Here is a 25,698-nt window from a genome sequence, read left to right as displayed (position 1 = left end):
GGCCTCTCCACAGGGTCAGCTGCTGGCCCTAAAGGGGCCCACTCACCCATGACTTAATGCCCCTGGGCTCCTTTTGTCCTCGGGGCTGTTGGTTTTACAGGCCCATTCACTCAATTGCCCCCCAAATGGAGGGAGGCAAAGAACGTGACGACTTGCCTTATGCTGAAGGAGCAGCAGTGCACACGCATACAAACAATGCGCACATAAACACACGGGCACCGCATGCACGCCATGTCCACTTAATCAATCTGTCCTCCCTTCTCTCTCATTCTTGTACAAGAGGGTCTTTTGTTCTTGTTTGACCCACACTGAGAGTTGAAAGATGTCAGGGACCTTTTGCCTCTTAATTGGTTATTGGCAGCAGCCTTTCCACCTTATGCTTCATGCATGTATTTAAGGGAAGCAATCCTTCCATTATAGTGACTTATTGACACGTAGACAGATACCTGTTGTACACAGACGTGTTGGATTTACAAAGCTGTTTCTGTGAGAATTTATTTTTTTAAAGTTTGCAATCTTTTTTGCAATCTTTTTATTCCAATATACTGTAACACTTGGCATGCTGTGGTGTTCACAACTCCAATTTTATCACCCAGAACAGGTCCTGTCCCTCTGTGTCTTCTGTCACTGATTTAACCATTCATGGCTCAGTAAGGTGTGGTTGTGTGTATGTGTGTGTGTGTGTGTGTGTGTGTGTGTGTGTGTTTTCATATGTGTCTAACTTGTACACTGAAGACATGAAACAGCCTGCAGGCGCCTGACCAAATCTCCTCTGCCTTCCTCCTCTGAGCACACACCCATAGGCAAGCGCACCAACTCTCTCTCTCGCTCTCTCTCTCACACACTCACACACACACACATACACACACTGTTTGCCTTTGTGTATGCTAGACAGCAGATGGCAGCCCATTATAGGGCTGACAGAGCAGTCATCTGGCAGGCACCCTGTTACCCCTCCTTCCCCCTCTCCTTCCCCCCATTCCCCCGAAGACACCCAGCACAAAACAGCAGGGATAGGACACTTTTAGGCGGGAGAGTCCACAGCCCTGGGATTGTGTGTGTGTGTTACTGGACCCTGGCCTTTCTGCCCAATATAGGTCACTGTTTCCACTTGTGTGTGTCAGCACCGTGTGAGGTAAGCCAGCGCACACTGTAAGCTTCTCTCTGACTGAGGACTTGCTATGTTTTGAAGCAACAGTATGTGGCCTTATCTGAATTTGAATAAATCACTGTCAAGCATATATAAGTGAGTGCCAATCCCAGCTATAAGAGAAGTGATCTGTCATACAGCTCTTATTTATGCACATATTATACAGAAACCTTGTTAAAATTTGTAATCTGGTTTTATGTTTCCTACCGAAATAGAGTCACAGGCTTGAGATAAGCCGTAACAGTAACGGCAGCGGAAAGCCCTCTCAGATATTCTTCTAATGAATCACAGTTTGCTCAAGGGGACCAGTGGAGCTGTCTTTTTTTGTAACATTTACGCCCTTCCCTGTGCAAGACATGCCTCCCAAACACTGGCCCCAGAGTGACTGCCTCCTACAGCCTTTATTACAAAGGATTATATCAAACGGTGGGGGAGGAGGAGGAGTGTGTTTCCCCTGCGGAGGTCAAGGCCAAGGTTAGGATTAGGTTTGGTGTTTGTGTCCTCTGCAAGGAGGTAATCTACAGCCCACCCTATAGAGACCCCGCTACGGGGACATGCTGGGAGGCACCACAGAAGAAGACTACGTGTGACTTCTGAGAGCTGCTTTGTCGTTGCCGGGGCAACCGGCACAATCCCTGGTCCTTTGGCGAGGCTTTCAGCAGGCCTCAATCACACTTCCTTTCGCTTGAGAGAGTTCTCTCTCCAGCACTGTTAAATAGGAGGGAGGCCCAGTGTGTTCAAAGGAAAATGAACAGGAGTTGAAGTATGAGGTAATATACTGAGGCATGTTTCCACTGAAATAAAAAGATGTTAGCTGGTAAGCATTTGCTGGTTTAATAACCATAATAATTATAACTTGAATATTATACAGCCATATATATATATATATATATATATATATATATATACATATATATACATACATATATATATACATATATACATATGTATACACAGATTCACATGAGCAGATGAAGTAAAGAAACATGAATGATTAAACAGACAACTGAAATAACATTTCTCGTAGGTAACAGCATCAGAGTTGTAGAAAAAGCATAAACTGGATCAGATGCATCACTTGTCCCATCACTGATCCCCTCTAGTTAATACCCTTAATAACACTTACGACTGCAGTGACAGTGATTATATATTTTTCAAAGCATATATGTGGCATTTGATCTTGCATGCTGAAAAACGGCAAAAAAACAAAACAAAAACAGCAGCTGCTCAGCTCTCTGTAAATTCAATCTTTCAGGTATGTTGCACTTCTGGCCACGCCCCCATCAGTGATGTCACAGCAGGCGCTGTCCATTAGATGTAATAGGCAAAACACCTTCTGTGACGTCATTAATTTGCGTGTGTCTGTGTACGTTTTGCATTGGGATGGATTTAACCTCTTGTTTCTTGGAATGCAGCCAAGTCAAGAAAACCGGATTTGGCAAACAAGTACTTGCTCAAATCGGGATATTCGAGACCTGTCTTCGATATTTCAGAAGCTTCTCTCCTCACCCTACAAACTGGCAGTCCGCCCACCTCAGTGAACTCAGCTCAGCCACCCAGGACAAAGAGGAGGGCCTCTTAGTCACCCTCGAAGGCCCCGTTGGTTGCTCCCTGGCATTCACTCTTTTTCCGGCACTTGGACAAAATCCTGTGGAGTAGACCCGGGGATCTGTGTGTCTGAGGTTGGGAGGCCACAGGCTGAGGCAGAGGGATCTGGGGCCTGCGCACCAGGAAGGGGCCCTCGCGCTCACCCTGGCCCCCATCCAGCGCCATTCCTCCTCCCCCTCCTCCTCCACCTCCTCTGCTCCCCCTCCTGAGCGCCTGCAGAATGTGTCCACTGGGGGACAAAGAGGAAATAACAAACACAAAGGCCCTGTTTATTCCTCGTGACCCAAATTCCACCGCGAGCAGACAAGACAGGCACGGAGTTGTACAGAGGGTTCTGTGTAGTGTGTGTCTATGTGTGTGTAAGCAAAGTTTAGTGGCAGGCCGTCAAATATAAATACCCCCTTCCCTCACACAAACTGCAAGGGAGATACAGTACCCTAGCAGACAGCTCTAGTTGTAGCTGTAGTAGCTAAAAGATTTAACATTTCCCTTATAAAATAATTAATATTTGACAATACATCGTAAAAATGATTTTAAGAATTTGATTATTCTGTCAAACATTTCCACATCCTTTTAGATGCAAAACTACAGTCTTTCCTTTCCCTCTTGCTTCTCTTTGGCCTTAATGAGATGCAGTGTAGTGAGAGGGGATTGACTAGTGTGTGTGTGTGTGTGTGTGTGTGTTTGTGTGTGTGTGCGTGTGCACTTCTGCATGTATGTGTGTGTTTGGGGGTTTAGTAATCAGTGTGCTTTGTCAACTAATGAGAGACGAGAGGGCCACCTGTTCAGGGGCGCTGGGCGGAGAGCAGTGGGATGGGAGTCGGGGATGGGGGATGTGGGGAACAGCTGCTGGGTGCCTGGTGTGTGTGCATGATGTGTATGCATGCACCTTTTGATGGGGGATGTGTATTTTTTATTATGGCTGCTGTATGGGTTTACACTTACTTTCCATATCTACTGCGTACGCCTGAGTCGTTGTCCCACGCTGAGGTTCTCAGAGATACACTCCTTCGCGGGCCTCTGGGAGGAAGATTCGGCTGAGAGTGAAAACAAACTGCGCTTGAGTTAAAATTGTCTTGATGTCCTGAAATAACCCACACACTGTCTCTGATGCTGTCCTCTATCTGTTCTACTATTCTCACACTAAATCAGTCATTTTTGCTTTATTTCTTTATCTAGACATTTGTGGAACAGAAATCTAAGTTTATTTGCACTATCACAAGAGCCAAAAAAAAAAAAAATTAGCGTTAGATTAGAGTCTGAAATATCCTGACTTTTAGTCTCTAATCTGTGCCAAGATCCACAAACACTGGATCCTACATTTCCCATAATGCAACTCATTAGTTTGTAATACAGACTTTTTGTTAGAAATCGTTAGAAAATCACTATGACATCATCCGGGTTATTTTTTCAAACCTCAGAAAACTCTCACTAAAACATAACACAGTGTTTTCACTGGCTAAGTAGTATTCCTCATAATCAGTTAACTAAACTCAAGGTGTAATATTAGTTACATTAAATATTCATGACTGAATATGCAACAATCAGGGTTAAATTGTGAGAAAAATACTAGGTATTATTATTATTTATTAAGAATTTACCACTCAAAAACCAAACTGAAAGAGAGAAAAATCTAAACTGAAATAATCAAAATTATTCTGAGAACAAATAATGTTTTCCTGTACAGTCCCATTGCTCACAGTATTAAACTAAAGCCTACACTGTTATGGAAGAGGAGAACAGAATAGAATCCAAATGACAAATCTGCCCTCAGATATAAGCAGCAGCAGCAGCAACAGCACAGTCCAGTCATGCTGCATTGCTGAGCAAATTCAGGGGCAAACCAACCTGGCTCAGCTCCATCACACAGGAGGCGGGGAAGTAGCCCTGCTGGCCGTCCTGCAGCCGCCCAAACCACCTCTCCTCCTCATGTTTGGACAGCACCAGGATGACGTCACCTAGAGACAGCTCCAGCTCATCTGGCCAGTGTGGCCTGTAGCTGTGCACCACCACCATCTAAAGGACAGAAGGAGAGTAACAGCCAGTTTTACTCTGAATTGTGTATTTCAAACTTCCAAGAGGCTCTTTCACATTTGTATACTAAATTTAGATCAGGTGTGGTTGGTCGCATTGCTTTGTGTTCTAGTGTTAAAAGCTGTTGTCAGTGTCCAAGTGGTCTTTGCAGTTTACAGGTCAGACTCAGTGAGGAGAGAGGATTATGTGTCAAGACTCAGAGATTAACTGCTGTGCAGTGAAATAGAAACCCTAAATCTGGGTCTACTCTCCATTATCTGTTCCATCTAAATATGGTGCATGTTCGTCAGAAGAATTAGATAAATGAAACACATAATGGAGTTACAGGAAATTGGTTGACTTTACATAACATCAATATCAAACTCATATCCATCAGTCCGGGTATATGTGACACTTATGAAATTGTGAATTTTGCTTTCTATTTCTGTCCGACATGAGAGAGTAAATTAACAACATGCAGCCAAAGATCCAGCTTTATACTAATGAATATTTGATGGATTTTTATATTAAGAAGAACGGTCAACTTGCCTTTTCAGCTTCTGCTCTGTATCGATACCTCCCTGTTAACCATTAAAAGTGAAGATGAATCAGCAAAAAGGTTAGTTTCATCATGCACATTTGAATCTTCACGTAAATGCATGTGCAAATGTATCAATGCAACCATGACCTTCAGAAAATGAGCTCTCTTTAAGGAGAGAAAACAAAGATTTACGCCATTATTTGTTAATCATCCGCCATCTTTCCCCCCACCAACAGTGTAAATAATGTCATGCTAAGCCACGCTTCACTGCAGATATGATTCCACTCACCTTGTGGAGCAAGGACAGTGGTGAAGACTTCAAAGTGTTCATTGCTGTGCATGTAGATGCGCTGCATCTTGAAGATCTGAAACTTGCACACTGACCGAGGCTCCTGCGCTCTCTCTCCACTACCTTTAAATAAATGCAGCTGACTAATCCACTGCAGCACTGACTGGAGCTGGACACAAGCAACAACACATCCTTGCTAGGGTGCAACACACACAAGCATGTAAAGCACAAGACTAGGGACAAAAAAAAAAAATCTGAATTTATGGTAGAAAAGTGAATGATTATTAGATTAATGTTTGGGTTTTGCTTAGATTTCAAGGTTAAATATCACAGATCTTTTTTCAACAATTTTGAGTTGAGCAATGGAATAAAAAGGCGGACTTCATCCCAGAGATCATGCTTGACCACCTCATCATCACGCCAGTGCCTATTGTTCTTTGACCATCTGGTCACATGCGAGATAAGTTTAGAGGCCACTGCCACCGCCCGCCTGACGTGGATGAGAATTCATAATTTTACCTCATCAACAGGGCTTGATTGATTTAGGGTTATTGACTGTGTCCCATTTTCCAGTGGCCTGGGTGAGCAGGGACAAAGATGAATGGGCTTGGGACAGAGTGGCGGATTGCTCAACAGATGGTGATTGAACACCCCCCGACACCACCACCACCACCACCACCACCACCACCTCCCCTCTCCCGCTCCGGTGCGATGGAGCTTGGCTGTGAGCTTGTGTCGGCGATTAAAAAGCATCCATCAATAACACGTGAGATCACTCAGCCAGATGATCATATCTGAGCACTGGAAGTTTCTTGCAAGCCTGCAACAATTATGAAACATGGTATTTAATAACCCATAAAAGGTTGTGATGAATGTATATTGAACTTCATTAACTTTATTTTCTGTAACAAATCTCAATAGAAAAAACTTGCATTTTATCTTCCCAAATAATTACAAACCGTTCCCAGGAAATAAGGTTGAAATCCTGTCAGGAGGACTAGATTAGCCTGGTGAACTGTGCGAAGAGAAGTGTGTTTGTACACATGTCTGAAAGAGGAAACACCTGTAAATGGATGAGACAACTACTTAACCTCATTATCTATGGCCTCGAGAGTCCTGCAGAATACTCTGCTGTATTGCAGCCCCTCTGGGTCTAAGACAGCTCTCTCTCAAAACAGACAGAACATGAAATTATAAACCTGTGCAGAACAAAATACCATTCAAGTAATATGGTGACTAAAGAAATGCTACCTAAAGTGTTATTAACAGCTTTAAATGGTTTTAGGATGTGTACAAATGTACTAAAGGTGCCATTTCTTGCATTGAGAGCCCTCTACTGCACTTCTCACTGCTCCTAATTCAGTGTGATGCCTCAGTCTAGACACCAGGGCCAAAGCAAAGCCTTACATAACCAATAACCACAGCTAAGCTTCTTAGAAAACTGATCTGATGTTCACTTCTCGGAAGAAGAAAATACATGAGCACTGGGCAGCTCAAAGTTCAAGCATTTATCTGTTAAGACAATTTAGGGTAAGTAGGAAGAAAATATGGGATGTGCAACAAATATATATTGTGACCCACATGTTTTACACTGGACATGAGCAGAGATGAAGGAGACATGATAGAAATATAAGACTGCTTTATACATCGACCATCTCTGCTCAATTAATTATTCAGGCTGACATGCCTTCACTGGCCTGTTTGTTACTGCAGTTGAATTTAAGGAACCTGACAAATGGAAATATAAATATAATATCAAGATCTTTCAGGGAAGGTTTGGGCAATATGAAAATGTATAACATTTGTCAACTGTCACACTTATGTATTTCTTAAAATATTATATTGACACCAGTGCTTTTCCTAGTGTCATCTCAGAATTCAATAAGTTTTTGAACATTTCTCCGGGCACCATCACGGCGTAATGACTTCACCATTACTCCGGTGCATCTACTATCTTGTTTTCTATTGCGGTTCTGTTACATTACAGCAAATTATGGTGTACTGTTTTATGCTTTACAGTGCCACACATGACAGCTTTGACGATTACAGTCAATTAACAAGTTACGGAAAAGGCCAATGTTTGGTGTTTTGAATGTGTTTATGAGCCCTCTAGAAGTCTTAGACCATCAGGGACCAGTGTACTCAGTGTTCCTAGGGGTAAGACAAAACAGGGTGGAGCTGCATTCACTTATCATGCTACACATAACTGGAATACCCTTCCAGGAGAGATGTTAGATGTGTCCCAACTCTGGCTACTTTACAAAACAGGCTAAAGACCTCACCTCTGCTGCTAGTTGCCTGTGTATGAAATGTTACAATTCACAATGCTGTGATAAACATGATGCATTGCCTTTTATCATAATGTGGTTTTCATTTTTGCTTCCTATGTTAGATTTAGAGTCCAAAATTAGATGTGTAGACTTAAATTTATTTATTATTTCCATTTAAGATTGATGTTTAAAAATGTCTTGTTTTGTCCAACTAACAGCCCCAAACTCATGTTCAATTTTACAATGTTATGAAACAGCCGGAGCCAGGTGATGTTAAAAAATAGTTGCTAATTCCTTTTCTGTCAGTTGACTAATGGTATGTAGAATGACACTGGGGAACAATAAGCAATTTGAAGCTACTATTTTGTAAATCAGAATATTTAATATATCTTTCATAGCTGTGACGACTGTAAATTCAGCATTCAATTAAAAACAGGAGAGGAAACAATATCACCTGATTTTAATTTGGGCTGCAAGATTTAAGTGTATTTATCAGTGTTTTACATTATTACACATACTGGGACCAATTTACAGTAAAACTAATTTACATAAAGTGGAAGAGCCTCAAAAATCCTGGACAGTCACAACATCACACCCATCATTCACAGATGAATCAAACAGTCACTTATTGCATCATGAATGTCCAGTCCAACGCTTTGATGCCAAGGCACAACAGATGTAGCAGGACGCAGGAGATGAGAGTCCTCAGCGCTTCCCAGGTTTAGATCTCTTCTTTCCTCCTCCTCCACCACCACCACCTCCTCCACCTGCTTTCCCAAATTTGCCTTTCCCACCCTTTCCTTTGCCTTTGCCTTTCCCTCCCATGTTGCCTTTGCGTCCCTTCTTCCCTGCTCCCTTCTTGTATTTCGCTGCGGCCTCCTCCCTGTCCTCCTCTCTCATCTGTTTGTTGACAGCCTTGGTGATGTCCAACTTGGGCTTCTTGCTGTCCATGATTTTCAGAAGCTCCAGCTGCTTCTGCTTCTCATTAGAAAAGTCACCAATGAGGGGCTCAAACTTCCTCTTCTTGCCTGTGTTCTTTGGTGGTTTCTCTTTAGGCAGCCGGTCCTGGAACCTCCCCGCGGATGCTGTGGAGGATCTGGCCACACTGACGGCTCTGGCCAGCTCGTCTTTGGACTGCTGGGCTGTAGGGGTCAGCCCCACTCCTGGGATTTTGACTTTCTGCGCCCTGGCGATGTTCTTCAGCCTGTTGAACTCGTTCTTGGCCACCCTCTCCTTCTTGGCTTTGACGCGTTTGGCGAACTGGTCCTCATTCGGGTCTGCAGTCTCCGGCACCTCAATCAGCCAGTCCTTGGTGTCATCGTTGGCCCTCTTGTAGCCCCAGCGCCTCTTCCACTCCTTCGCAGTTTCATCCCAGACCAAGTTGGTCTTCTTCTTCTTCTGTATGCCCTTCAGTTTGGCGAACTGCTCCCATTTGGTCGGAGGTTTGGGCTTTGGAGGCGGCTTCTCTCTGGGCAGCGGGGTCGTCGGCTCCGGTAGTTTAGCCACAATCGCCTCCTCGACCCTCTCCGTGGGCTGCTTCCAGATCTCGTTGATGAGGAGCTGTGTGTTGTCACGAGCTAAAGACCGCAGGAAGTCCTCTTTCTTCTGCTCCTTGAAGTCCCGGGACTCGATACGGTTTTTGTCACACGCCAGCAGGTTACCGACGTCAAACTCCAGGTCCAGCTCTTTGTGGACGGAGATACTTCGCAGTTTTTCTGCCTCTTCTTGCTCAGCTTTAGCTAACAGCTCTTCCACACTGCACGCAGCCATGTTGCCCAGTGCTGTTAAATGTTTCACTCCCCACGTGCGAACCAGAAAAACACACGAAACTTCTTCCGGGTCACAGTTCGCGTGGGGAAGTTCCACCTGTGGCCACAAGAGGGTGACATTGTTACATTTCCTCGTGTGAGTTTTTTTTTTTTTTTTTTTTTTTTTAATTCAGCAACATACAGACAATGAACCAGTTATAGTTATAGGGGAAACAATAGAAGTGAAATGAATGAGCCTACAGGAATAATTAGATGACAAAAAAGACAAAAAAAACCCCAATATACATAGAAAAATATGTATAGATACTCATCTTTTGCAGTAATATGAGAAATTCCTTCCAGACATGTTTCAAGACACATCAAAATACTCTCTGATATAATTTTTACACAAAAGTTTACTTACTTTATTTTAAAATATCTTCAAGATCTTAAAACTATGCCTACTGCCTCTGGAAAAATCCAGAATCTATAAATATGCAAATATTTCTTAATACAAACATTTAACTTCCATCACCGCTTCACTTAACAGTCCACTCTCAGTATATGTGCACTGGAAGTTTCAAGTCTCCACTTTGAACTTATGTAAGTTGCATACTGGACCAATGACTGGCTTCCAAACTTTATGACCCCACAAAATCATTTCATATCTATAAGTCTAAACTGAGAGGCAGGGTGAGCTCAGAGAAACTTTCCCTCATGTGAAAACAGTCAACTAGTATCAAACTGTGTGAATACGTAAATCATTCCGCAGAGAGAAGCTCAAACATCCAGGTAAAGTAATACTAAGCAAAACACATTTGTTTTAGGGGTTTTTTTTTTTCTAAATCTTTCTGAGCACAAGGGTTTCTTGTCCATGTTGATTTAAAAGTTGAGTGTTAAAGTTCATTCTTGACCTTGGAAACAGCGGCTGACAAAACATGCCAATGATCATGTTATACAACAATCTCAAATTCAATATTTCTATATAGAGTTACATTCTTTTTTAATTGGCATACTTGAAATTAAAAATCCCCATAAGTATAAGCATATGTATACTTATTAGTGCTCATTAGTTGGTTTTCATGCTGATTTTATTTCTTTAATTTTAGTATTGAAACAGCAAAAACAGCCAAAATGCGAGTGCATTTCACTCCTTCTGTAATATTCTAATAATGAATAAACTGCATTACTAATTATTTGAGTGTACAAACTCATTTTGTATTTAATATTAAGATTGATCAAAATACAATAATTATATCAGTGACAAAATACAACAATGTGGGAAAAAACCTAAATAAAAATGCAGCACATATCTTTTCCCCCCTAAAGTTAGGGATACTTTGGAAGCTTTTTTACTTGAGTATATATTGTTTATAGAGTCAAGAAATATATTAAAGTCTTCTTTGGTGTTTTCTTCTCTGTGAGTTTCTGTGCCGTGACTTTTATAATGGCTGCACGTCATTCTAAAGTTCTGTGTGATAAACTTTATAATAGGATTACTGTAAGTGTTTTCATGAGAGATTAAATTCAGTCAAGTATTAATATCCTCCCCTCTCTGTAATGTATTCTGTATGTGTTTCTGCCATAGATCCAGGACTATAATAACTCTATTTTGCCCTTGTCTCCACTAATTTGGAGGGGGGGGGTGTGTGGGGGTCCTATTACGACAGACTGGCTGCCGGTTTCTCTACAACAGTGGTGTTATTATTTTGGGCTCCTGTAATTACATTCATCACCACACTTGCCATGTGAATGCTAACACTCTGACAGGCACAGAGATAAGGTCACAAGTGATGCTGTGTTTGGAGATGTGAGGAGGAAATGCGTAATTAGTGGCCCAAAGTCCCTGTTGTGATTTAGAAAATGCTATAAGGTCCTCTGTGACGTGGATGCATATTGTCTAAAAATCAACCAATTTAAACACAGTCCACTAGTTAGTTGCTGGCCTCAGCTGCCTGCATGTGTCATCCACTGTCTCCACAAGTGTTGAGGATTTTTTTGCTGACTTTTGATCCGGGGTAAGTTCATCCAAACGGGATTACTTTTCCATGGTGTTTCTCTTATGGAAGAATACACAGCACAGGCCAGATAAAGCTCTCTTTGAGCTGTGACCATGGAGCAAAGTCATTCCCACTGTCAGTGTCTGCGTCTCCACAGCTTTTAAATGTGCTTAAGAGGATAAGATTTAGAAAGAGTTCTCTTCATAACACATTAATGCCTTCATGTGAAAACCCTGGCAGGTTTCGATTTTTTTTATTTGTTAGTTTCAGCCAAAGGAGCTCAGTCCTCTTTATCAACTAGATTCTTTGACTCTTTTTTTTCCCTGCAAGCCCCTGAAAATTTGACGTTTTGGACTTGCAGGAGGATTTTAAACTGACATTAGTCCTACCTGAGTTCCTAATGCAGAGTATCGTGGTAAGCAGTAACATAAAATATCTCAATAATGGGGAATTTCTCTTAAAATTTTGTAAAGAAAATTAAACCTAAACTAGGTTTTTTATTTTTGTTTTAAGAAATGTCTCCCCTTACATAACAGCCTGCGGAGGCTTGACCCTGTTTATTCACAAACTCATTACTGCAATTTAAATGGTCAACTGAATGGACCTCCCTGAAAATATACAACAATGTTCACATATGTCCTATTTCAAACAGCTAGATGGATGAGCCTCAGAGTCTGAACTGTGCAAAAGACTGCATTTGGAAACATTACATTCATGTCAGGCATTCAACCCACACATCCAAAAGGTGTTTTTAGGAGGAATGTAACTATTCTAAATAGTCACATTTGCTCCCTTATGCCTCTCAAGGTGTCATGGTATTGTGGTAAACTTTCTGGTTAAATAAAGGTTAAATCATTTTTTTCGTTTGCATGTACTGTTCGTATGATAGTATTGAACACAGGGGGATCATGAACAAAATCCTAAACATTTCTTTCTCTATACACAAACATGAACTTGATTATTTAAGCAGAATATATCACATAAGTTAATGTATCTTCATTTTGAGAGTAAGGCTGACACGTAATAAAATAACTGAGATATAATGAAAGGATTAAGCACCTTTGCACATCTACAGTTTTTTTATGAATGAATAGAACTTGTGAATGGTTCACTAAACAGGGGCAAACCCGTAGCTCTAACAGGATCAGTGTTTTGCATTATTTAAAGGGCTACAAAAACCGTTCATGCCACATTTTATATCCCTATTTATAGAATGCATGCACATGTGCAGTTAAAATGCTGTTTCTCCGCTTTATTTGAAGCTTTTCACACAGCTTTTCACGGGTTACAGCTGTATCTCTATTCTGTATTTGTGAAAAAACGTTGGTCATGTGACGATGTGTGCGCTTCTCTTTTTGTCATCTTCATCTTTAAATACCTACTAGCTGGTGGCCATGATGATCCATGAATCACAGGGGGAAATAAAAGACATTCATTCATGCAAAAACGAGCCTGAGGCTTTGAAACTTCCCTCTCCTTCCCAAAGTTGACCTGTTAGCATCAAAGAAGAGGTGAGAGCGCTGGAGGGCCAGATATAGAAGGAGAGCAAAATAATCTCATCAGCACCATCCTGGCATAAATCAGACATGATTAGCTGCTGACAGTTTGCTTGTGTATTTATAGTCGTTGCATTATTACATAAAATTCTTTGACCTACTTGGTTGGAGGACAGAGAAGGCTTTTTTTTCACATTTTACAGTATTTTGTAAACTATATTTCAGTTTTCTGTCTTCAATGAAAACATGCTGTATTTTTGTATGTTTTACAAGGTGATGTCTGCTTTTATTAAGGAAAAAAAAAAGGGAGTGAGCATGCATAGGAGACATTTCAAGGTTCATACATGTCATAGGAGCATATAGGAGGATTAAAATATTCCCTGTACATACAGTGAGCCTACAGATCCATCACTGTGGTAAATATGGGTAACAGCTTCACGTGACATGATTTCTCAGACAGAAATCAATAAAAGGGTCTGTCTGTCCGCGTTAACCCTAAGCTGCTCATGCAAAACACACAATCCGCATGACTGCGCTGTTAGCTGACAGGCTTAGGCACTTTTGTAGATTACATTCACTACTTCCTGTTTCCACGTCGTGTCCCCTGGCGAACGGAGTTTAGTTGGCTGACAGTTGAGGTCAGAGCTTTTTTATTGATCTGCTGTGGTTGGGACAGAAACACCATTTGGCCCAGTGCAATGCCTCACAGCTACCTGCTGCTCCCAAACTACTGCCTGCGCCGCATGGTATCTCACACTCTAATAAGGACAGGCGAGAAGATAAACTGCATCAACTGCTTTTTTGCAAGGTAAAGAGGCTTCAACAAAGGGTTGCTGTCACTTTACTGCATCTCTTGTATTAATTTCAAACCTTTTAAACCCTGACAACAGAGGGCAAAAGGTAATCCTGTGTTTAGACCTCATGCTGTGCCAGGTATTACCCAGCTCTCCGCAGCCAGATCACAGTGGGGCTGCCGTTTGCAGGTGAGCAGGAAACAAAGCTGTGGTCTCCCGGAAGTGAACACTCTCTCCCTCCAGGTGAAGAGAGTGAAACAGTTCAGCTGCACCCCAGAACCTGGCCCGCTTCCTAGAACCAGCACGGCATGGAGAGGAGAGTCCTTGAGATATCATTCCAACCACATTACCAGTGTGTGTGTGTGTGTGTATGTGTGTGTAGCAAGGATACCGGATCATGCAAGCAAGTGCATGACGTATGTGTTTGTACGTGTGTGTGTGTGTGTGTGTGTGTGTGTGTGTGTGTGTGCTGCAGTGGCTCCATGCTGGAAGTTGGAAGCAGACAGAGCTGGGTAGCGCCTGGTGTCATGGCAACTTACAGAGGTCGTCCCTCAGTTTTGTATTCAGCAGCACTGTGGGGGCTTATCGCAGTGACATCATCGGGTACACCCTGTACTCTGCTGAGCCAGAGCCTCCACCAAGTCCACCAACTTTGTGAGAATAATGATGAAATGATTAGTAAGTGATTAACAAATCTTCAAGTCTCCTTCACCAACAGCTGGTACTTTTTTCTGTATTTTTCGGCATCAACAGTCAGTCAGGGTCCACATACAGCACTTCACTGCAGGTCACAGCATACCTATCATTCCCAGTCAATCAAAATGATATCTATCTATTTTGAAGTATTTCAGTAAGACTGAGCTTAAAGGGATAGTTCTCATTTTGGTAAATAAGCCTATTTGATGTCTTGTGGAGACAAGGAGGAACAGGTAGCATGGTTTGGCATGTTATATCTTGTTTGATTAATCCATACGAAAACCGAGATGTAAAAACAATACACATGGTTTAACAGAGTTTTATTTTGGTGGGGTGAAGTCACTTCCTGGAGCAATCTCCTGTAAAACTATTAAGTGTTATTTTTTCACTTCTGTTTTCATACTAATAAAACAAAAGAGATATGATGTGTTTATTGAGCTGGTAAGTGGATTTTTTTTAAAACTTTGGACAGAGCCACACTTTCTGTTTCCTCCTGTTTCCAGTCTTCATGCTAGGCTAAACTAAGCTAAGCTAATTAGCTGCTAAGCCTAACCCTGTAGCTTCATATTTACCCTACAGATATGAGAGTGGTATCAACCTTCGTAACTAATTCTCCGGAAGAAAGTGAATAAGAATAATATTTTCTAAAATGCCAAACTGTTCCTTTAAATCCAGCACACAATAACTGGAGAGAGATTTAATATATTAGCAATGCAGAAACATTATGGTTAAATTTACACTGTCACAGATCCTTCCAGTCTTTCACCTCATGATCACGTCAATTTTCCACTGGGTTTTATAACTTGTGGAGTGTCTTAAAATAGCTTGTCATCTTCTTCTACAGCCTGTGGTATTTTTCACATACATATAATCAGATCCCCCATCACACACACACACACACACGCACACACACACACACGCACACACACACACACAGAAAAAGAGAGAGAGGAGCAGAGACACCAACTTTTGCCGAACCTGTGCAGCCTAATGTGTCATCCAGCCCCTCGGGTAGAGCCTGAGAAATCCTCTTTGAAGCCTCGGTACAGCTCCAATAATGAGGGGGCTGAGCGCCGGGCCCTTACGTGAGGGGCATCCAGGGCCCTTATTGATCCCCCGTTAATTAGTCCATAGGTGCACACTGGCGCATAATTAGACTGATACTGAGCTTAATGAATGCAGACAGCCATTAATTCCTCTGGGGAATTGTTCACTGCAGGAAGGATGTAGAATTTGGTCAAGCACACATTATTTTGGGAAACAGCATGCTTGTTACAGATATGACGTACACACAGAAAACAGCTGAACAGAATGTATATAGTTTCATGTATAGCACTGTTTTGTAATGCAATTTAAAGAGCACTGATCAGTTTGTGTGAAAATGTGACTTACAAAAAGACAGAAAGCTGTCTTGATGATATACCCTCACATGCGTTATTAAAGACAAGAAGGCTTTTAGCCACTAAGTGCTGCTCAACTTGACGCCCACCATTTGATGGCAATGGATCATGGGGAATGTAAAAAAAAAAAGATACAAAAAAATGATGATACAGAGAGAAATTGTTTCAAACAAAATATGTATTCTGACAAGTGACAAATTGGCCTTTTTAGAGATTCACTGAAGACCCTGTGGAAGTGCTGTCGCCTCCCTTGTGGGATAGTCAATCAGACATTTTATTGAACTTCAAAAACTCATACACATTTGCAATAGTAAAGCGTTGAGCAGGAGATGCAAGTGAGGACGTAAATGATGACTCCAAGTCAGTGACGCAGGGCTCAAGTTTAGAGATGAACTTGTCTTTTGGCTTCTTTTGCAACTCAAGATCATTTTTGTTGTTTAAATGATTCCACTATAGTGGCTATGGTGTTTTTTGCATGTGTATCCCTAATCATGGACTGACTTGACAACAGTGCCGTTCAACAGGAGCAACTCCTCCTGGATCAGTCGATGTGTGACTCAGAGAAGCGGTGCTCATTAGCAAAAGGGCAGAAATCACCTTGCTCTTCTCATCCTCAGGGCCACTGTCACTTATCGCTAACAGAGTGTCAGTGCGTTGCTGGCATGCTAAGCGTCCCCGCATGATCAGATTCATGTCGGAGCAGAGAATCAGTGATAATAATATAGAGACCTTCTCCCGCTGTGATGACTGTGTGACTCCTGTCAGCCAGTTTGCTTTGTTCTCCCAAAAGTTGTCTGATCAATGCCGTGATTATATGTTGGTCACGCATCATGCAACCCTTTGGCCTGACATGATGCAACAGTCACTAATTGCAAGCTACATTCACCCAACTGTCCTCTCTCGTGGCATGACAGACGCAGAACAGCATCAGGATCCCAGGGGAGGTTCCTGAGCTATAAATAATATGGATCACATACATCTATGCAGGGACCCTCAAGCATCGGTACGCTCGCTTTGATATGTAAATTTAATCCGTGCCTTTCCCCACCCCATGCCCTAGAGTTTGAGTAAGTGAAACAATTTAGAGGAATTTCACAGGGCGTCTCAGGTTTAGAATACTCAAACACCCCTGGTTTCTAAAAGAAAAAAACATTTGATCTTGGAGGTAAAGCATAATTTGTGCTAAACTGTATTAAATTCATCAGGTTGAATTAAACCTTAAATTGCAAGCTTGTATGTTCACACAAATGAGTATTAGTCATGATTTTACAGCTCAAGCTAATTCATCAATGAACTGACAACTCTGTGATTTGCATTTAAAAGCCATTCTTAGGTATTTGAGAAACGTAGAGACACCACGTGAAATATGGAATTTATACCACATTACAGTTACAAATGCAAAGGTGACTGTCAGCTTTAAATGTCGACTAAAACTAAAGTATGTTTGCCCCTCAACATGAGGTAAATACCTGACCTCTACAAATCACGACAGCAGTAAGTGCATCTGTGAAAGAGAAACGCCTGTCACAAATGGACACTCAAAAGTATAGCGGTTAAGTAACTCGAACAAACAGCCTCAGATATGACCACTAAATTGAACTGGCACCTCTGTCATCATTCTTCAGAAAACTGTACATTGTGACCTTCAGCATACAAAACTTGAATGTAAGGCAGGGCTGCCTTTTAGACACCACTTTTATCTAACGCCTCTGCACAAAGAAGCAAAAAAAAAACCTGGCGTAAGGAGCACAAAACCTTCCCCACCTCAGAAATGAAAAGATCTGAACATCAATGAACTTCTACGGGTAGTTTTGGATCTCAGCGTGCAAAGCAGATTTCTACCTCCTTCATCCTCCAGAGGGATTTTTTCTTTTTTTTCCTATTCAATAAACAAAGTTTCAGACTGTGACAGCACCTAAAGAAGGCTTGAATCTCATTCAAAGCAAAGCGCGACACTGCTCCCTCTCAGGTGCTTGATATCATTTGGTGTTTCTGTTATTTCGTCCACACTTGCTCAGGCTCTGAGGTTAGATGTGAGGTGGTGGCTTTGAAACGTTACACTCTTGCTGCTCTGCTGTCATTCTGGACTCCACGGGAAGTGAAGAAAGCCTTTCATTTCTATTATTTGCAGTTGCTACAAACATTCTAAGTTCTTTCATGAGAATAAGACATTGCGCTCACACATCCACTTTTTCACTCAAACAAGCACCTCAGAGTGAAATCAAACATCACCAGCCCTGTGCTAATTCTCAGGTTTATTTTAAGGGGTTTTTTTCTTCCCCGAGACTTTTCTCTGGAGCAGAGATTTATGGGTAATTTACACCCCAGTTTCATTTGTTCATTGCCTGCGTACATGGTGTCAATGGAGAGTAATGCGTGTGACAGCCGCAAGGCCTCGACTCCATATGTACTCCCAAATAAAACATGATGATTCAGTGTCACAGATGATTTACAGCAGATAACGGATGACGGATCCATTTTGTTATTCTTTACGTGCTGTTACAGGCGGGGAGGAGGGGTGCAACAAAGCAGCATCTTGACTTTAATTGTGTGAATCGCCGCGGGCTACGTACAACCTACTTGTGGTTAGTTAGGCCCCTGTTCATTCTGCCTTGTTTGAAAGTCATTGCCAACCCAAGTTAAACTAAACTATGTCCACCCCGGGGCTCAGTGTTATATCACACAACTCAATCAAGCAGATGGCTGCGCATACTTATAGTCTCAGCTCTTGCTTCCTGCTGGAGGTTTATTAGTGCAAAGTATACATTGTTGTGAGCATAACAGAAACACAAAGCCATGCATACATGCATGTGCGCTGGGATACAAACACAAACTTGTGCATAGCCGAGAGCGATGGCTTCCAGCTCAACGCAGAGCGGGAGATTGGTGTTGTGCCAATATCTAAATCCCTCATCTAATTAATGTTTACATAACTGTGGCTAATGTAATTCATGCTCGCCCATGTTGAGAGGGGTCAAGGAGCTTGGGGAAGCCCACCTGAGTTGACAATAGCCGGTGTGGGAGTTGAATGCACAGCCCAGTGAACTGGACACATCAGGGATTGAGAGGAGGAAAAAAAAACACACTCTAATTACAAAGCCCAACTTGCAAATGTTTGGTCACAGAGCAAATCAGTAATCAAATCGAAAGTTCCAGGAAAACTTATTTGCGAGTGTAACCAATGATCAATAAATATCTGCCTCCCACACACATCCTATCTAATTTAAGTAATAAAACATCTTTGCGTCGAGATAACTATGTTAAAAAGACATAATTTCAACATGAAAGCAAAGTAATTAAACAGACATTACTCACTGGTATGTAAAAGTGGAAACAACAATTAGCTATGTAAATGCAGTTACTCAAATATAATGACCCCAAAATTGAATTAATTTCTTCTATATTTATAGTGTCCTGCCGCAGAAAAAAAACGCTAAAGCAATCACAGCCTGCTGCCATCACAGAGCACTTAGTGAGTTTTAAAAGGCGCTGTAATTTAATGGCAAGGAATCATGAAAACTAATCTAAATTGCTGTCTCGACAGGGCAACGGCGTCAAAGAACAAACCTCACCTTTAATATTTTGACATATACTGTTGTATTATTTTTATTTTCAAGGAAGATAAAAAAATACACACTTTCTCTACTAGCCAACTGATTCTGCAAAAAAAAAAAAAAAGTCCATATAAAGTATTCAAAAAGTTGTTTGTTGTCACAATGGCAAGAATAAGTGTGCGGTGAGAGCAACACATTCCATCTTCACTGTTTTGTTTGTGCTACGTCACAGAATGAAGGTGAAGATGAAAAAGTGCATTGTAATAGTGGAGATACAGTAGAAACACATGTGAAAGTGACATCACAACACTCATTTAGCAGATGCTTTTATCCGAAGCAATTTCGAAGTGAGGGACATCACTAAAGCTTCAGTGCAGGAGGAGGCCTATGTGTAAGTATTTAGCATTACATCTATTCGATAAGTGCAAGAGGATCAGGTAGAGAAGTGCATAAGTGCTAGTTAGGCACGTTAGGGTGTTAGAGGAGGTTCTCTCAGAGGAGATGAGTCTTCAAAGAGAGACTCGTGAAGACAGAGAGGGATGCCCCTGCTCTGATAGCAGTCAGTAGCTTTTTCCAACACCAGGGAACCACGGACCAGAACAATCTGGACTGCGATTCGCCTTGTGTGCAGGGATGCCACTGGAGGAACGCAGTTTGCCGAGAAGCATCGAGCATAAGGCTGTGCGATTGAGTTCAAGTAGGTGGGTGCGGACCCAGAAGTCAAGCTGACGGCAAAGCGTTAGTGACGTCAATTTGATCCGTGATGATCAGTTATGATGACGTTCGTCTTCCGTCTTGCTCGTGACTTGGAGCGATCGGAGATTTACTGAGGGTAATGATTGTTAAGCTGAACTGTAAGGTAAAATAAAAAAAATACAGTGTATGGCAAAGATACAATTTTGTGGATATTGGAGAAGCTTTTGTAAAGATTAGGAAGATGGTATAATATGAACCTTACAACAAAGAAGAGATTTAGAGGCTGAGGCAGGATGTGGTAAGCAGCTTAGACTACATACAGAGGTCAGTGTTAGCCAGCAAACTGAAACTGTTCAATAGACAGATAATGTTAGTCAGACAAAGGGTTCAAAAGAGCAAAACTTGATGCTAAGAGAGGCCAGACGTAGGATGTGTAGTGGTGAGAGAGAAGCAGCTGCAGCACATGGACAAAAGCAAACACAACAGGGCTGCAGAGGTGTCACTCAGATGACCATGTATGGAAAGAAACCCCCAAAAAAAACAAGCCATTGATAAGTGGCATCAATGCTCCGCCAGCAGGATACGACAAGATCTGCCAAAGCAGCCGAAAGCAGCGGACAGTGGATAAACCTAAGGAGCGTGTAAAGGAGGAAAAAGATGGAGGTGCTTAAAATTACATTATATTGTAGGCAATGTGCTGTCATCACCTCGGAAGCTGTGTGTGAAGACCATGCGTATCCTCGGGGCGCAGACACAGCGGTGCTTAAACATATCAGGATGCAAAGTCTTTCACAAGGTCAATATGCTTGGCAGAATAACAAGAGTCTGGCAGCTGCAATTGAGAACATAATAAACAGAAACAATTTTTTTTTTTTTTTTTATACCCTTAAGCAAAATTGAACACATTAAATAAAACTTTGTAGAACTAGGAGGAGAAAAAAGCTTCACTTGCTGGGCTAAAGCTAGGGCTGCTAGGAGAGTTGGGGCATTAGGAAACCCTTAGGACATGGAGATAGAAACTTTAGCTTATCATATAAGAAATTACATGTTGTTACTGTCCGGAGAAAACCACGTATCTCCAAAATCACCAAAAAAACCAGCTGAAGAAACTGGAGAATTTCCTCAACCCACAACTCATAACCCAGGTTTCCTCTCACGTTGACTCCGCCAGGGATAGCTACATCACATCCTCTGTACTGCTAAATGGTTGGATGACCTCCCATCATCACTGGATAAAGGTGTGTATGTGTGTGTGTGTGTGTGTTCGTGGGGCAGTGAAGGACAGAGCAGTCCCTGGCACCTCTCCCGTGCCTGACAGCTGTCTCTCCATAGAGACGATGTCACTCTTAGAGTCGTCCAGTCACTCACACTGATGAATTTATGAGACAGGAACCAGCTTGCTTTTCCAACTACCTGCCATCCATCTCTCACCACATCTCCCTCCTCTCTATCTCCTACCTGTGCGTTTTCTGTATCTCTCCTCATAAGGCCGTCTGGACTGCGTATTCACCCTTTCCTCTCTCTGGAGGGGTTAAGCCTGACGTTGAAAGGCTTCTGACAGAGGAGCCTCAGATTAATGTGTGTATCTCTGCTGATTGATTCATTACATTAGTTTTATTTGACTAGTTCAGTTGATTGATGCCGAGCTCTGGAAGCTTTTAAATTACAGTCACTCCATCGAATTAATGACAGAGAACAAAGTTCAGTCCGGCAATGATTCTCTGGCACCCTTTATGCTTCCAACACCAAAATGTATTCATTATAAAAACATTTTTATTCATTGCACAGTAACAAAACCAATTTCTTTCCACATGATTTGTATTTTGTGTTCAGTTTTGTTCACGCTCACGGTAGAGAATTGTTGTTTTTTTTCCTCAATCCTCTATGAAGAAAAGACGAGTATCTTTTCTTTTCCTGTGCTGTTCTCAGATTTTCCCTGAGCCGCCGTTTGGTGTGATTGTCTGTTTTTTTTTTTTTTTTATTTTGGCCTGGTGCCACTGTGTGATCAGCGTCTGTTAGCTCCTCGCTGATGATCAGAGAGAAACTAAGGAGGGAACTCAAGACACCTACACAAACAAGGAGAGAAGAGGAATACATTGCAACTACTTTGCAGAGAAACAAAGAAAACAAAGGATTAGTCATTTGATTTACTCAAGGGTAAAGCATGCTCAGCTAATGAGGTCAGTTATGTACAGCATGCTTTTATTGCGCGGACACTCTTTTAATTATTCTCTAATGCGGTAAACACTGTAATCAAGTCTATATTTCTGTGGCGAGGATAGTCCCATTTCTGCACAAAGGGCAGCTCTTTGACCTCCATCAAAATATGTAACCCACCCCTACATTTATTGTTTTCCTCATTAGACTATTTTGAATGCACTTTCTGAAAAACAACAAATACATCTCATCCTGCACAAACACAGCTGATTTCACTGCATCTTCACTGGCTTTGCATCCTGTCTAATGTGGTGGAGGACATCCATTATGTGTGCTATGGGGCAAATGCCCAGTGCGATCATCTCAGGGGGCTCAGGGGGGGGTTTGTGCACATTCGCTTTAAGCAGCAGCAGGAAAGCTCCCCTGTTTGTACACACATAGAGAGAGGGCGAGGCCTCCTCGCGAACTGGCGACTTTCAGTCAATTGGATGAACTTTTCACCACCCCAGACTGAGGATATCACGTCTCCGACCCCTCGAAGAGAAAATCCAGGAAGTGAACGCTGACATAATTGATGTCAAACGTGCCTTTTGCATTGTGTTGACTGAACTGGTCATCGCTGTGTGGTGATGTATGTGTATCGCTGTTATTTTTGCAGTCTCGGCTATCCTCACGCTGAACCGTAACTTGTGAAAAAGTTGCAACAGACATGCTTGGTTGAAGAAAGACAGCAAAATAAAGCACACTGCCCTCACTACACTGACAGTTCTCTCTCATTAGCGCTCCTCCGGACAGCAAATACATCTTCCACCCACCAAAACTGACTGTATCTGCTCTTCGATACAAAACATACAACAGGGAACTTCTTTGCCACACACTTTAAAATATTACATAAGAAAATAATGGTTATATAATAACAGCCCAAAACCAATTTAATCTGCATCTTGGCAACTTTGCTCGGTCTTATGAACTTGTTTTGGATCTTAACCCAGATAAAAAGCCTTTGTATAAACATATCTGAGTTCACCATTGATCGGTGTAAGACAGACCAAAGTGACAGACATCCACAGAGACAGGAAGAAACCCATTCAGCCATTTCAGCCTTTATGCTTGTGATTGTTATTTTAAATGAGGGGTAGCTGCGCTGAAAGCAAAAGAAATTTTTAAGGTCATTGAAGCTCAGAGACAAGCTAAAATAGAGTCTAAAATAAGGAAAACCATTTGAAATGTTTCTTTTCTCTGGCTGTTTTCTGTCACATTGACCCATATGATAACTGTCAAAGTCAATGCATATGATGTTTGTCATTCTGTGCTGAGACCTGGAGTTATTTTTGCTCTCCTGTCACTGATCACACTTTAAAAAACAGCATCAAATTTGACAGAATTACTTGGGTTATAAATTATTCAAAACCTGAGCCATGACACTACTCAATGAACACGGTATCGGCATTGTATGTTCAGATTAAGGAGCCCCAAAGAGCCAATTATGGTCAGAGTGTGTTATTAAAGAGCAAAGAAAACTGGGCTACAATTTTGATGGAATGGCTTTGCCCTAGATTTCTCAGAAATGGCAATTTTTGTAACATTACGAAGCAGTCAAATCTACACCGTCTAAGAGGGGACATCTGCTGCTTCACGGATTGGAGTAAAGAATTACTCAAATAAGAATCACTGAAATAAAATATCACCTAATATAATGTGAAATCATGCACAGAAGCAGAACTGTCATTAGGGCCAAACTCTCAAACGTATCTTGTTTCATGGACATAGGAGAATGAGGATGAAATCCTGAAAAGATTTACACATACACATATACAATGTGCAATGTATAGATTGGAAAGTAGTTACAACTTACAGTATTATATATATATATATTATATATATATTTTGACTAAAGAGTGAGCGACACCTCCTGCGTCAGCACTGAATGGAATAAAAGACAATTCCTTGTTAAATTTTGAACACCAAAGGCGACACGCTCTGGTCCTGTAAAGTCGTCTGAATCCACACGTGGACCAGTGACGCGGCCAATCACCGAAAAACATTTATAGTTCCGTTTCTTTTGTCTGTTTCCACACAATTACTCGTGTCGGCGCAACCTTTGCTAAAAACTACAGCCCGCAGCTGTTCTAGAAAATTATTGAGCCCTTTGTAAAAATGAAACTATGTATTCGTGGCCCTTTTTATAGAAATTTATGGCTTCGGTAGGAACTGATGGGCTCGAGGCAGAATGTCACAGACAGGGTAGAGATGTCAGAAAGTAATGAAAGCTGGGGCTGACAGGTTGTTGGTTTGGAGGTTTCACAGGATTTGTTGTCAACAAGAACATGATACATAAACCCCAGACTTATCCCTTAATTTAATGTATTCAGTGGATTATGCATAGACAGGCACTGAGATCCAAGTATCAACTATCCAATTTAAAGATAAGCTTTTTGAATGAAAGAGGATGTTTAGTCTCCTGATTGTTCATAATCATGGCTGGATTTTGCAGTTCAAACTTTCAGACATATAATAGATTAAATATTGTCTCCACAGACCTCATTTTCCCCCCAAGACCCCTGTGTGAGGAGACTGGCATCCACTGTGTGAACAGGCATTAGGAAACCCTCTGATTTAACACCTTCAGAGGTACGCATGCTAGATTCACATGGACAGAATGGCCCTTGAGGGTTTCGCTGCATTACGGACAGCTTTGCTTCACATGTTCTCATGCAGGAGATGCACACACTGTTCAGCTGCATGCAAGCCATAGGAAAAGCCCAGGAAAGCCAGCTGTCTCACATTTAATTTTTCAAGACGTGATAATTTCAAGAGCTGTGGAAGATTGTTATATTTCATATTACAAACGCAATGCTTGTGAAATGCTGAGAGCTGCATCAGGACAAATTCAGAATAGTTCCTTTTAAAAAGCACCTGACTTGCACTGAAGAATAGTTGAGCATCAAGTAAACCAGAGGGGATACTGATAAGCAGCTTTCATCCTGCATATTTAATGAGTCTGTTTAGTCTTAAAATGCCATGACTGAATATTTTCAAACATTTAATTACTTAAATCCAGTGGGCTGGTCAAATGAAAGCTTGGGGTAGTTTTGTGGTCAATTGTAAAACAAGAAATGCCATTTCTGTAACATTTCCAATGTCTTTTTTCTTAGATGAAAGGCCAAGCTCCCACTCCTATTAAAGAGGTGTTTTTATAACAGGTTATATCACTGGGCTATAAACCACAAGGACACCTGAGCTACAGGACTGAGGTCAGGTGGTGGTCTAAGTGCTGTGACCTGGG

The 25,698-nt window shown here is 41.7% G+C and overlaps 2 protein-coding genes across 2 annotated transcripts; both read right to left on the bottom strand.

The window, feature by feature from the left end:
- Positions 1-2,086: 2,086 nt before the first annotated feature.
- On the bottom strand, positions 2,087-5,848 carry si:dkey-97a13.12 (vexin). The gene is made up of 5 exons (XM_023417001.2): positions 5,602-5,848; positions 5,321-5,352; positions 4,607-4,774; positions 3,704-3,795; positions 2,087-2,987 (listed from the first exon to the last, which is right to left on the bottom strand). Exons 1-5 carry the CDS (start codon positions 5,666-5,668, stop codon positions 2,729-2,731), a joined length of 618 nt encoding a protein of 205 aa, XP_023272769.1. The 5' UTR covers positions 5,669-5,848; the 3' UTR covers positions 2,087-2,728.
- A 2,160-nt stretch (positions 5,849-8,008) lies between these two features.
- Positions 8,009-9,683, bottom strand: rrs1 (ribosome biogenesis regulator 1 homolog). Its single transcript, XM_023417037.2, has one exon. The coding sequence runs from the start codon at positions 9,639-9,641 to the stop codon at positions 8,577-8,579; it is 1,065 nt and encodes a 354-aa protein (XP_023272805.1). The 5' UTR covers positions 9,642-9,683; the 3' UTR covers positions 8,009-8,576.
- Positions 9,684-25,698: the final 16,015 nt, after the last annotated feature.

Source organism: Seriola lalandi, unplaced genomic scaffold (genome assembly GCF_002814215.2).
Source record: "Seriola lalandi dorsalis isolate HSWRI2012SDOR001 ecotype SW California unplaced genomic scaffold, Sedor1 jcf7180002054570, whole genome shotgun sequence".
In the NCBI taxonomy this organism is placed as follows: Eukaryota; Metazoa; Chordata; class Actinopteri; order Carangiformes; family Carangidae; genus Seriola; species Seriola lalandi.
This window is presented reverse-complemented; position numbering and strand designations above follow the sequence as displayed.